This window comes from Antennarius striatus, chromosome 13 (assembly GCF_040054535.1).
Source record: "Antennarius striatus isolate MH-2024 chromosome 13, ASM4005453v1, whole genome shotgun sequence".
In the NCBI taxonomy this organism is placed as follows: Eukaryota; Metazoa; Chordata; class Actinopteri; order Lophiiformes; family Antennariidae; genus Antennarius; species Antennarius striatus.
This window is the reverse complement of record NC_090788.1, coordinates 8377380-8390000: the sequence shown is the minus strand read 5'-3', so window position 1 is coordinate 8390000 and position 12621 is coordinate 8377380. Positions and strand designations below refer to the sequence as shown.

The following is a 12621-nucleotide window of genomic DNA, read 5'->3' as shown; positions in this document are numbered from 1 at the left end:
ATAAAACCCACGACGGTGCCGATCGGAGGCTAAAATTTCCCAGATTTAAGCGATTCTTGTCTAACAGCACTGCATTCACTGACGTGCTGTCAGAAAATCCGACCTGGAAAAAACATGAAAAACAAACAGGGATGTCATTAAAAGGCACAACGTCAATTTGGTCGCTTTTTTGCATTCTGATGCTTGTTGTTTCACAGCCCACTCTCCATTAGCAGATATACAACCTTCTCCGCACCATTCGAAAGCACTGACCTGGAAGGCTTTACCACAAATTCATTTTTTGTTATCCTTATTACCTCAAAAAAAAATAGCTGGTGGTTCACATGTCAAGCAGAGTTTCTTTGATGCTATGAGTTAAAATATGGTAAAAATGATCAGTCTTCAAGGCTACGGTATGTTTTAGAAAATGGTCAGCAGAAATGTATACTCTGGTCCAAGAAAGTGGGGTAAAACATACAAAAAACATTGGTTTTGGCTCTGATGAGCATTTTTGACGGTGTTGTCTGCGGATTAGATTGGTTACCAGGAACATTTTAATGCAATGCCTGAGTTACTCGAGCATTGATTCATTACAAGAACTACAAGATCAGTCAAGGTGCCTATTTCTTCTTATTTAAGATGCTCACTGGGCTTCGATTAAGTGAGGTTGTCCCTCGCTGCACCATACAACATGCTAATACATATATTTGTGTCATTTCTGGAACTTTTGGAAAAATTGCTTTTATATAAAGGCCTAATTTCTGAATTCAAATGCGGCCTCTAATTTCAAGGTTATACAATGCCAAGCAGATATTTCAAGTACAGTAACGGACCAATATGTTTTTATACATTGTGTAATTCTGACCTTTAAGAGAACGTCTTTCAGAGCAGCATTGTCAAGGAAGTAAAATAACACAATCTCTGAAGTCTTGGACCTGGACACAAATCTGAAAACAATGCTTCGGCCCTTTAAATGCACATTCTCAAGCTTCAGTGGCACTAAAGGTCTGTATTTTGAATATTACAGCACATGAGCAATACGGTCACTGTTGCATAGTGCATAAAAGTAACTGTAGCAGCGATAAAAAAAACATGAAAGTTGAAATAACAGCTCTATGCCTCACAATTCAAAAATTTACAATAGGGTGAATATCATCCTGTCATTTAAAATACCAGTTACATCACCAGGGACTTGAGAGTCAGGAGCCAGTCAATAATGCCAGCGATACAGTGAATGCACCAGTTGCTGCGACGTAATTCATCACCGACAAGCACTTACAGCATCCACTGATTGTCGATCTGCTCTACAGCTAGCTCTGAATTACATGGTGTGAACTGGTGTGAACCAGTGGAAAGGACAGTTGTAGCTTTTGGAAATGCAAAAACAAATATTTATTTTAATATTTGCTTTTGTAGCAGCTTGCATGTGAATTTGTTGCAAAAGGGAATAAATGCAATAAAGTACTGTAGTCAAAATGAATGTATTATTTGTTGGGGTATAAAAGTATATCAGAGCCATAATTCTTTTAATAAAATTTTCAAAAAAAGCAAATGATTTCATTTGGGGATGTCAATTGACATCCATAAAAAATCCACATGTATTGTATTGGGCATTCACATTGGTGGCTCATAATTTGCATCATATAAAAAAGCAACACTAATACAATTTTTAAAAAGAAGTTATTATCATTAATAACATTTCCGGGTGTAGGGTGCTTTTAACGCTCACTTAAACGTTCCTTTTTTATTATTAGTTGGACGGATTTGCTTTGTAAAAACAGTTGATCATATTACTGTCACGATCTTTCTTTTTTTAATAGCAAAGTTTAAAAAATCGCACTACATAAAAAATGCATCAACACCGGAAAGGAACTCATGCCGATTCATGAAAGCAGCCCTTAATAAAGCTCAAATTAAATAGTGACATGCAAAGAAGAATTGTCAAATATACTTGGCAGCCAAAATGAATAGAGGCTTTTGCAACAATAGCTTAGGCAAACAAGAACTTTAAAGCTGAACAACGCACTTACATAGCCATGTGCATTTATTTTCAAATAGTTACCAATAACCATGTTGTCTTTGCATTTTAATTAGCACAAAGTGACATCATAATTGCAACTTAAAAGCATAATATCATAAAGTTTTCAAAATGAAGCAAAATAAACATTTTATAAATGCTGTAACTAAAAATTCATGATTGCTTAAATTGGTCATTTATAGAGGTAAAAAGAGACAAATTTTCTTTGCATTGGAAGCAAATTTTGTGCAAATATTCTGGCAGTCATCTTTAAAACTTAACACTTCTGTAAATTCCAACACTGGAATAACTCATGATCACAATGTTGCTTAATGGTGGACAACATTTCTCTGGGAAAGGACAGTGATGTTCAGAACCTTATATATATATATGGAGAACTGAAAACAAAAATAGGCAATGCTCCCAAATGTTTGTTCTGTCATCTGCAAGGTTTTCCCTTTTTTATCAGCGTAGTATATGTCAAGAATAAAAAGTATACGAAAAATAAAACTCTGCACTAAAACGTCTTCTCTACATTTGAATATATACTGGACTGAAAACCAAAAAAAAAATGTAGACAAGCAGTTATTTGCTCATCATTCACACACTTCCTCTTAGCAAGTTTCAGTCTCTGCATCATAATGAAGCTTCACAGTTTACCTCTAGAATTTGTATTTGATTTGTGGAGCTTGACTGCAGCTACGCTTTGGTCTTTTTTGAATAGACCGTAACTTGGTCTTAATAACATGCATGTTTCTATGTTTGGCACAGAGGTCAGGGTTCGAAGGCGCAGCCTTTCTTCTACATCTAGGGCGTTTTACAAACTCAACGTCCAGGCTTCTGGAACCATACCTATTTTCTGGATCGTCCTCTTCTTCTGCTGCCCATGAGGGCCGAGATTGCTCCTCATCTCCTACATACAAAAAAAAGAAAAGAAAAAAAAGAAGATAGAAACATGGTTTAGCTAAGCAGGTTGTTCTGGTTTAACAAATAATTATCATTTGAACATCCTGCGATGCCACGTCACTATAATGTATATTTAACATAAAAAAACAAAAAACTGCAAGGTCACAGATAAGCCTCTATGCAACTCATAAATCTGTCCATGTGTGCTTGAGCGTTTACGTTGATCTTGCTACTGCATATCTTGACAGTCATGTTAGCACCAGCGAGGTTCAAAGGTCTGGCTCACTAAGTAAGCTTATTAAACAAGCCAGGCTTATTCTGGTTAATTTGACTTATTTTCACCTCAGTTATGTAAATCAAGTTCAACATAGTTTAGGCAGAGTTGCTATAGAAACATGATGGCTAACAAAACTGATCCATGGTGGGCTCATTGTCTGGCTAAGTCTGCTGTTGTGTAAACAGAGCAGCTGTGCCGCTATATTACCAAATATTATTAACACAATCAGTCCGAAACATTCAGGGATCAAACAAATATATAGGTTTTCATTTATCCAGGTCAGGGTTATCCAAAGTTGTTTAAATCAATCCACTTTGGATTAAACAAACATGATTATAATATAATTATAAATAACTTTATAATTACAAGTTGGACTGACCTGAAGATTGGTGAAAGGCTGTGACCCCCAGTAAGGCTACATCTTCAGTGATTGGCCTCATCTTCTGATCACTTTCATCACTCTCAGAGTCATCATTATGCATATCTTCACTAGATGAGGATGACGACTCTGTTGATTCCTGATGAGATTTGGTCTTAGACATTCCAGCCTGAATCCTACCCTGCTTTCTCACCATACTTTCATTTTCTCTTTTCACAAGGTGAGGCTTCCCCACTGACTTCAGCGTATTCAAGTGTTGTATTTCCTTCTGCGAGCCTTGATCGTCACTCGAGGACTCCGTCCCGCTATCCCTTCGAGACTTTACTCTACTGCTGCTCAAGTCCGACTCGGGAGAAGAGTCTAACAGTTTGCGTTTGCGTTGCATCTTTTTCAATGACATCGGGGTGTTCTTAGTTAACCAAAAAAGACACTTCTTAGCCACTTTATTTGATGCTTTCCCACCATCCTCATCACTGCGGGTCTCATCGGAGCTGTGTAATATCCCTGCTCGCTCAAGCAGAGCTGCAGGCATCTCATCGGAATCGGAGTCATCTTGCACTCTGCTCAGACTCAGTTTTTCAGTGTTTTCAGCTGGTACTGAGCTTGAGATTTCAATACAGTCAGATTCACTGTCACTGTCTGCCGCTGAAGGAGACGATTTAGCTTTGACATCGCTTGGTCGACGCAGGGGTGTCGTTTTCAAGCGCGGAGATCGTCTATTGCCTTGCTCCTCTTCTACATTTAGAGATACAGCCGCGATGTCATGGGACTTCTTGCTGTCCGCTTTAATACCCACAGCTCCTGTCTCTTCTTTTGTTAAAATGTCCTTTACCTCTGACTTCCTATCCTGGAAATGCATGCCCTCCCCTATCTTAGGAGCATCGGAAGAAGACTCCTGTTCCATGGCTACAGGTGTAAGTTTCACTACCAGTTTTTTAGTCATATTGAACGCACCGTCAGAAGGCTTATGAGGAGTATTTTGTGCACCCTGCAATACTTCATGACGATCTGCGTTCTCCCCATAGCAGTCACGTGCAATTTTCCCATCTATAAAGCCCTTAGAGTCAGAATCATCATCTATTAAATGTTCAGCTGCCAATTTCTGCAAGTCAGTCAAGCATGAGTCATCAGAGATATCCAGCTGTGTGACGGCTTCTGTTACAGGTTGTGAATCAAAGTCGTCCCGGAAGAACTTTTCCCAACAGCTCAAGACATCCAAGTCACTGAATTCTTCCTTGATGCTGTCCTCGAGTGCTGTCAGAGATTTTCGTAGTCCTTTAATTACAGACAAAAAAGAGTTCAGGTACAGACGGCGAATACTGGGTGTCTCATTATTCGCCGTCACAGAATGGATAAAACTGACGAACGTTCGGTTTAAAATGTTAGTTGAGTCCACTAAATGTTTGGCCTTTTTGGTAATATCCTTGGAAACCTGCAATGTGTTATAGTTGAATACCACATTGCCATCCATACCAGTGTGATCCCATTTATCCAAAGGAAGGTTTTTTGGCAAGTGTTGCAACATGGCATGAAGTTCAGATTTCTCGGGCTCCACTCTGTTTCGTCTGCGGTGCTGAGTCCACAGGCTCCCCTTGTTCTCCAGGACATTGTCACAGGCCATCATTAGTCCAAAAAGGGGTTCTGGGCTACACACATAGCAGTACCATTTGCTCTCCAAGATGCCAGACAGCTCCTTCCTTCCCAAATTTCTTAAAATGCACTTCTTGCAGAAGGCATTATTACAGTAGTCACAACAGATCAAATTGCCTCCTTCAGCACACCATCTGCATGAAAACAAATAAAATTTCTCATTGGGGAAACAATTAGGGGAAAAAAAGGGTCAGAGGCATGATTTGAATTCAGTTGAAATACTAAAAAAATCTAATCTTACCTGCATTGTTCATCCATCCCATCTCCGTCCTTACTGATGTCATCACTTAAGTAATACTTGTAGCAAGACTATTGAAAACAAAATATTTAATTGTTTTATTGAAAAACCAAAATCTATAATAATCTTAAAAATTTCAATTTCTCCTTTAATTCCTACTTTCCAAACAAAACTAAACTTGCAAAGTCAAGTGCTTTAATATTATTCCAACTCATCACATCATTCAAGCAAATGTATTTTATTAATTTTGATATGAAATAGCAAATAACAGGTAAACATGTACATGAACTTCAGTTTGCACATACTGTTATTCTCATACGCATACACACAACTGAAATAAAATTGCTTAAACTGTACATATAAAGGGCTGAGTTTTGGTGCAGGTCCACATAAAAGGGCGAAACCAGGATTTTTTTTCTTTAACATTTCATGAAATTTAGCAACAGCACAATTACATAATATTGTATAAGCCTCGACTGAATTTAAGGAGATGGTCAGGTCTTGGTGGTATGGACTCTTCTGAATGCCATTCTCTTTTCAAAAGAGTTTTACCTCATTGCCACTGGATTTCATTGGCACAGTTCCACTCATGGAACTAAATAAGAGTTCAGTGTTGATAAATACTAACTTTAAAATTATTTAAAATAAAACATTAATCTGTATGCTTTGAGTGACTGTTTCTGCCAAGTAAGTAGACTTACCTTACAAACAAGCACTTTGAGAACTGGATGTCGAAATAGGGAATCTCTCTGAAAGTGGTTAACTTGTCGGCCACATGCTGTGCAAGTGACAATTTCCATGTGTTCACCTCCTGCAAGAGTATATTGTAATTAGGGGGGAAAAATTGCAGTATCTTAGAAACTGTAAACAATGACTGCTGTAATCAAAGGCTAAGGAACCCCAAAAGGTACAGACAAGCTGAATTTGTCACGAAACTTATCACTTTGACCATTCTTGGGTTGCATTACTCTAAATTAGGGCTGTCAGTTTAACGCATTAATTAATTACGCTGCAAATTCACGCGCTATAAAAATTAACACAATTAATCGTGAGTGGTAAGTTAATGTGCAAGCATTTTAAATTTGGCCCATTGAGTGACCTTTAGGCTGCAGTGACGTCACTTCATACCTGCACCACTAGTCAAAAGCAGAGTGACTGACAACAGAGATGGACGCGACACAGGAGAGAGAGGAAGCCCACTCGGACCTTTGGGCGGAAAGTTTATTTATAAAAACAACAAAGACGGGACTATCAAGAAAAACGCAGTGATTTGTACCTTTTGTAAAAAGAGAATTTTCATATCACCGAAGCAGCTCCAGCCTAACGTATCATTTAAATGCAAAACATGTCAAGGACAGAGTTGTCTTTTGTAAGTTCCTGTAACGTTAGCTTACCCTTTAAAGGAAAAGCCTGTTAGCATCGTCCTATTTAGTTACCTTATTTAGAGGCATGTTCTACTATTCATTTTGATTGAGAGTCTGCTTATGTGCCTATTTGAGACTCATCCTTATTTCATTTCTGAATTTTATTTATTTTATTTAACTGTATTTGTATTGCCTTTTTGAGAAATGCACCTGACCTAGTTGGTTTGCTGATGTGCTTGACCTTTTTTCTTTTGAATTTCATTTATAAAGCACACTTAACCAATAAAAATGTGGATTTCAAATCTTCTCTTCTTGGTGTATTCTATTGATTAGTCATGCACTACAATTTTGTAATGTCCTAGAATTCAAATTCTTTATTTGGGGGGCTTTAGCAGGTATGAGATTAAAATGCGATTAATTAAATTAATTTATTACAAATCCTGTAATTAATTAATTTTCTTAATCTCCTGATAAGACTACTATAAATAAATACCTGAGTGATGACATGACAAGCAGTTTAACGTTAGTATTCACCGACTGAGACGTACCTCCCCGTCTTCTTGAAAATTCCTTCCGTAGTACACCTGATTTACGGTTGCGAAACTCTGGACCTCTGAAGTCATCTCTTCCATTATCTGCAGCTTCAGGTCTCACCAGTACGGTACCTGTGTTAAAAAAATATAATAAAAAAAACAGCACAAAGGAATATATTTGATTAGATATTTAATTATAACACAAAGAGTAGAGAAAGACCTACAGATGTCTTAAACCCCACAAATAGAAAGGTACACCACATTTATGATGTTCAATTCATTCATTCGTTTTTCTACCGCTTTTGTCCGCTGCATGGGGTCACAGGGAGCTGGAGCCTATCCCAGCTGGCATAGGGCGTAAGGCGGGGGACACTTCGGGCACGACGCCAGTGTGCCGCAGAGCCACACACACTCACTCACCCATCGGGGCAATTTGGGATCGGCCAATTAACCCGAATTGCATGTTTTTGGAGGTGGGAGGAAGCCGGAGAACCCGGAGAGAACCCACGCAGACACGGGGAGAACATGCAAACTCCGCACAGAACGGGATTCGAACCCGGACCCGCCATGTTGTGCGGCAAGAGCGCTACCCACTGCGCCACCGTGCCGCTCCAATTCATGTCTACCTAAAATAATTTTTCATCCTTGAAGTCAGACTACAGAGATGAAAAACAAAGATTACAGAGAAAAACAAATCCCTAAGTTTTGTGGTCTGACACTCTAAAAATCTCAACAAGAACACGTTTCTTGTGCTAAACTGTCCTGAAGACAAATGGCAACCAATAAAAATATATTATTTCCACTAATGATGATACAGAAAAGTTGATAAAGCAGAGAAAATAGGGGAAATATAATAGAAAAGAGTCCAGAATTACCTTTGGGCAGTCTAGTAATATCAAGATGACCATTTTCATTGCAAGGATAATCCAACTCCTCGCTTGCATTTGAGTCCCCTGATACGTCTAGCCCAGAGTGCCTTATGACAACACTGGGTTTTCTGTAATTTCAAGAGACAGTGAAAAGGTAAATCCACAGTACGGTAGCATTTCCCATGGGTTGGAAAAGTGTATGGTGAAAACAAGCGGATTTTCTAATGTTCTTTCAAGTATTAAATACAAATTCTGTGTTTTCCGAACAAATGATTATCCACAACAATTTTTAAAACTTTTCCTTTGAAAGAAAATGCTTTGTATTAATATTTCAAAACACTGCATTGGCTTGAGTTTAACATGCAAGTTTTCTAGCAATGTGCTGCATCAAATCTGTTTCATGAAGCTATGCTGGAGCATTGAAAACAAGAGTCAGCTCACCTCTTTGAGTATTTGTTATCCAGACCTGCCTATAAACCAAGATAGTTTCAGTGGTTAGACAGTTTAGTGGATAGTTATGTTGCTGCTTAGAGTAAACACTGGCACTTCTAGTGCGGAAACAATTACAGTAATGTCCCAGAAGGGGATGCTCATCCCAAGCAATGGCACAGCTGCACAGACTGACAACCTCAGAATGCATGTGATGGGGACAGCAAAAGGACGAACTTACTCCAAATGTTGTCTTTGTTATTGAAGGAAAATAATGGGAGACATGGAAAATATGCATTTTTGAAATGTCTAATTCTGGTCCACATTTTTCAAAACATTGTAACTTATATCAAAACATCTGTCATCTGTAAAATACTGTAGTCTTGCATTTTGAAAAAATAAATCCTACTTATGGTAGTAAACAGTGGCTGCAGGGCCTGGTAGTGTTTTTGAACCATGATAAAAAAAATTTAAAAATTATTTTCTTCTGTTCAAGAAAATAAAATGTGGCATGTAACACAGGTGATTAAGTATTTCTTAGGCTGAAAGTCATATGACTTTATTTGCAGAATGCAACAATCTGTGGTGTGTATGTGTGTGTGTGTGTGTGTGTGTGCATGTGTAAGTGCATAACTATGTAGGATTTATGAAAAATATAACTAATTTTCTCAAAACTTTATAAGAGGTTTAACAAAAAAAATCTAAGAATAACTAAAGTTACCTCTGTTGCAGCATGACCTGTTGAGGATTCCACAGAACAGCCCCTGATTGTCATATCTGCTAACAGACAAATCAAGATATTGATAAAACAGGCAAACATGACTTTTTTTCAATCACTCATGATTACATTTATCGAAAACACGTACCGTCAGCATCCTGTGAAACTTGTGTAAGATTGCTGTCCTCAACAGTGGAATGAGCCAAGTACTCATGCAGCTTGTTGACCAAAACATTCAGCTTGCTGGTTTTCTTGCTAGAATCAACCAAAGATTTGTACAAAGATTTATAGTGCATCTGATAATTGATATTGCCATGTTGGTTAAAAACTTGTAAAATAGTGAAACATTTCAGCTCATATTACTGCATATTTGAGCATAGTCAGACGTGATAATTTTTCCTCTTTCAGGGAACATACCAATTTATTGGACTAAAAAACTAAATTAAAGTAAAACACCAGACCTGGTCTTTAGAAACCTCGAAAGATAAACCTACACGAGCCACATGCTCCACAGAATCTAGCCTGACTTTGAGCTGCATATATAATTTTAATTTTTCATTGTTTTCATGCCAATTATTATTTAAGGTTAATAGGTATGCTCTTGCATATTAATGATATTTTATCAGTTCTCTACATCATCCTCACAAGATGGTGCAGCCATTGCTTTGGGCTTTAATGGTTTCTGAGTAGTCCTGTAGAGCCATGAGTCCATGCTTCGAACACAGACACGCAAAAAGAAGTACAGACCCAACCAGGATGAATCAGTAAATTACCGGAAATAAAACTTTCACAAAACTAAAAATGGCCAAAGTGCAAACCAGGGAACGAGTGGCTACACATCCAAAAAATCTTGTGACCCAACTTTAAACTGGTACCAATGTCCAGGATGCTAAAAGCTCCTTCGCTGCTATGTGAACAGAAACAAGCACTGCCCTGAGCTCTAGAAAAGCTACCACCTTCCACAAGCACAGGAAGGCAGGCTGTGATCTAGCTACTATGCCAGAGAAAAACTCTTGGCTCTATAAGACAAATATAGGTAATACTTGCTGTGAAGTTAGAGCTCCATTAAAGTGATTTAACCCAATATCATAAAAATTAATTACTTAAACATTGAATGTTGTGAGACATTCTTATCAGCTATATTTTGATGTAATTTGGTGGAGCTGCCCGCCACTCTACCTCCCATTGCATGCCTAAAGGCCCCCGTGTGTGTGTGTGTGTGTGTGTGTGTGTGTGTGTGTGTGTGTGTGTGTGTGTGTGTGTGTGTGTGTGTGTGTGTGTTCTACAGGGGCCTGTACACACTAATATCATGCGTTTGATTTAAGAATCACTAGACTGTGCTCTAAAAACACAGTAATGTTAACATAGCTGAATGGCAACAGGGTGGAATTGAGCAATAAGCTCTTTATCAATTATCTGCGAAAAAGTCACGAAAACATGTTTTTGACACGACCGTAGATGCTCTGCTAGCTCTGTTAATAATACTGAATTCATAGAAGTAGCCAAAGAGGTTATGGACACCGCTATTGTTTTGATATAGCTGTTAGCTGCTAAGGGTTGCAATTAACTAGCGGCTAAGCTAATTTTCCGTAATATTCTGCAATTGTTCGGCGACCGCATTTCAATCTGATCTTTTACCTTAACATCGCTGCTGTTAGATCGTGAAGCAGGTGAACAATCGATGTCGTTCAAGGCGTTATATTCTCATGATGCTGATATATTATGGCAAATTTCTGACGTTCAACATACTCGCTGCATCATTTCACAAGCTAAAACTACAGCGGAAGTAATGTGAAAGGTCGCTCGACCCTCCCTTTTTTCTTTCGTGCTTGATACACGGATACGTCCCTGGAAGGGATCAGCGCCACCTGCTGCACGGAAGTGTCATCACACGCCCTTCTCTACCAAAAAAAAAAAAAGTACAGATGTCTGTGTAGATTCTCAGTCATCCAGGTCATGGTTATCCAAAAGCTGTTTAAGTCAATCCACTGGACGTCTTAACGTCCAGTTTAAAATTGGGTCACAAGATTTTTGGATGTGTAACCACTCGTTTGATAAACAGCTTTTGGATAACAAAAAGTACAGTGTTTGTGTCCTCCCGGGCGGCATGGTGGCGCAGTCGTAGCGCTATTGCCTCACATCAAGAAGGTTCCAAATTCAATTCCCCTTGGCCTAGCCATGTGCTCCCCCCGCGTCCGCCTGGCCAGTGGGCCCCCCCCTGGGCCGTACGACCTTCCCCCACGGCCAAGTGAATTGTTCACACCCAATCATCCGCAGGTGTGACTGAGGGTTTGTCTTTGTCTTTTATGTGGCACTGCGTTGAGCTGTTGTCGCTTTGACGCGCTAGTTTTTACAACATTTTGGACAAAACGTCTTCCCTCCTGCTCTCTAGTACAGCAACAGTCCATTACTTGTAGTGATGGGCAGATGAAGCCCCATGAAGCATTGAAGCCTTTCATCCCAATCGGTTCACGGTGGTTCGGAGCTTCAAGAGGCTTCATTTGCTCTAGTATGACATCTACTGGATGGTAAAATATCAGGTGGCATGAGTTTCAAGTGTGTGGCATTTTGCAGAAAGCCTGTTAATAAAACTGTCAGCGAAATAACGAAGTAGGCAAAACATGTATAGTTTAGTGATTATATATATATATATATATATATATATATATATATATATATATATATATATATATATATATATATATATATATATATATATATATATATATATATATATATATATATATATATATATATATATATACTGAAGCCTCAGTCCAGAAGAGCGCAGTCCTAGGAACAGCTAAGATCCTGCGCAGAACCCTCAGACTCCCAGGCCTCTGGTAGAGGACCCGAGCTTGAGGATGACACACAGATACCACCGCACAAGGGTGAGAGGGACATTTATTTTATATATATATATATATATATATATATATATATATATATATATATATATATATATATATATATATATATATATATATATATATATATATATATATATATTCAGATGTGTTCCGTATTTACAGTGTTCCCAAACCAAGGTTTGCTTGTTTGTATTACACACATACCAGCACTATGGAAAGTGATTATTTTCTTTTTCTTCATGTCCAAATAAACATGTACAGTGATGAAGGAGTGGTTGGGGTTGGGACAATGATTGTAGAGCCAGTGATTATGCTTTGGTAACATCATTGGTTTTTATGTAGAAACAATTTCTCCACTGTGGCAGTTTCCATTTCCTGAATCTCCTAAACTG

The 12621-nt window shown here is 38.3% G+C and overlaps 1 protein-coding gene across 5 annotated transcripts in view; it reads right to left on the bottom strand.

The window, feature by feature from the left end:
• The window catches only part of LOC137605933 (transcriptional regulator ATRX-like), a 22994-nt gene extending 11861 nt beyond the window's left edge, over positions 1 to 11133 (bottom strand). For 4 of the 5 annotated variants that reach the window (XM_068330877.1, XM_068330880.1, XM_068330879.1 and 1 more), the window contains exons 1-10: positions 10998 to 11133; positions 9508 to 9614; positions 9363 to 9421; positions 8654 to 8682; positions 8219 to 8340; positions 7359 to 7475; positions 6148 to 6257; positions 5450 to 5517; positions 3559 to 5342; positions 2849 to 2909 (exon numbers count right to left, since the gene is read on the bottom strand). In XM_068330877.1, the coding sequence (XP_068186978.1) occupies positions 2849 to 2909; positions 3559 to 5342; positions 5450 to 5517; positions 6148 to 6257; positions 7359 to 7475; positions 8219 to 8340; positions 8654 to 8682; positions 9363 to 9421; positions 9508 to 9614; positions 10998 to 11005 (2465 nt within the window). In that variant the 5' untranslated portion in view covers positions 11006 to 11133. The remainder of the gene's footprint in view (positions 1 to 2848; positions 2910 to 3558; positions 5343 to 5449; positions 5518 to 6147; positions 6258 to 7358; positions 7476 to 8218; positions 8341 to 8653; positions 8683 to 9362; positions 9422 to 9507; positions 9615 to 10997) is intronic. The other variant, XM_068330878.1, reaches the window with a different exon arrangement.
• Between the last annotated feature and the right edge of the window lie 1488 nt (positions 11134 to 12621).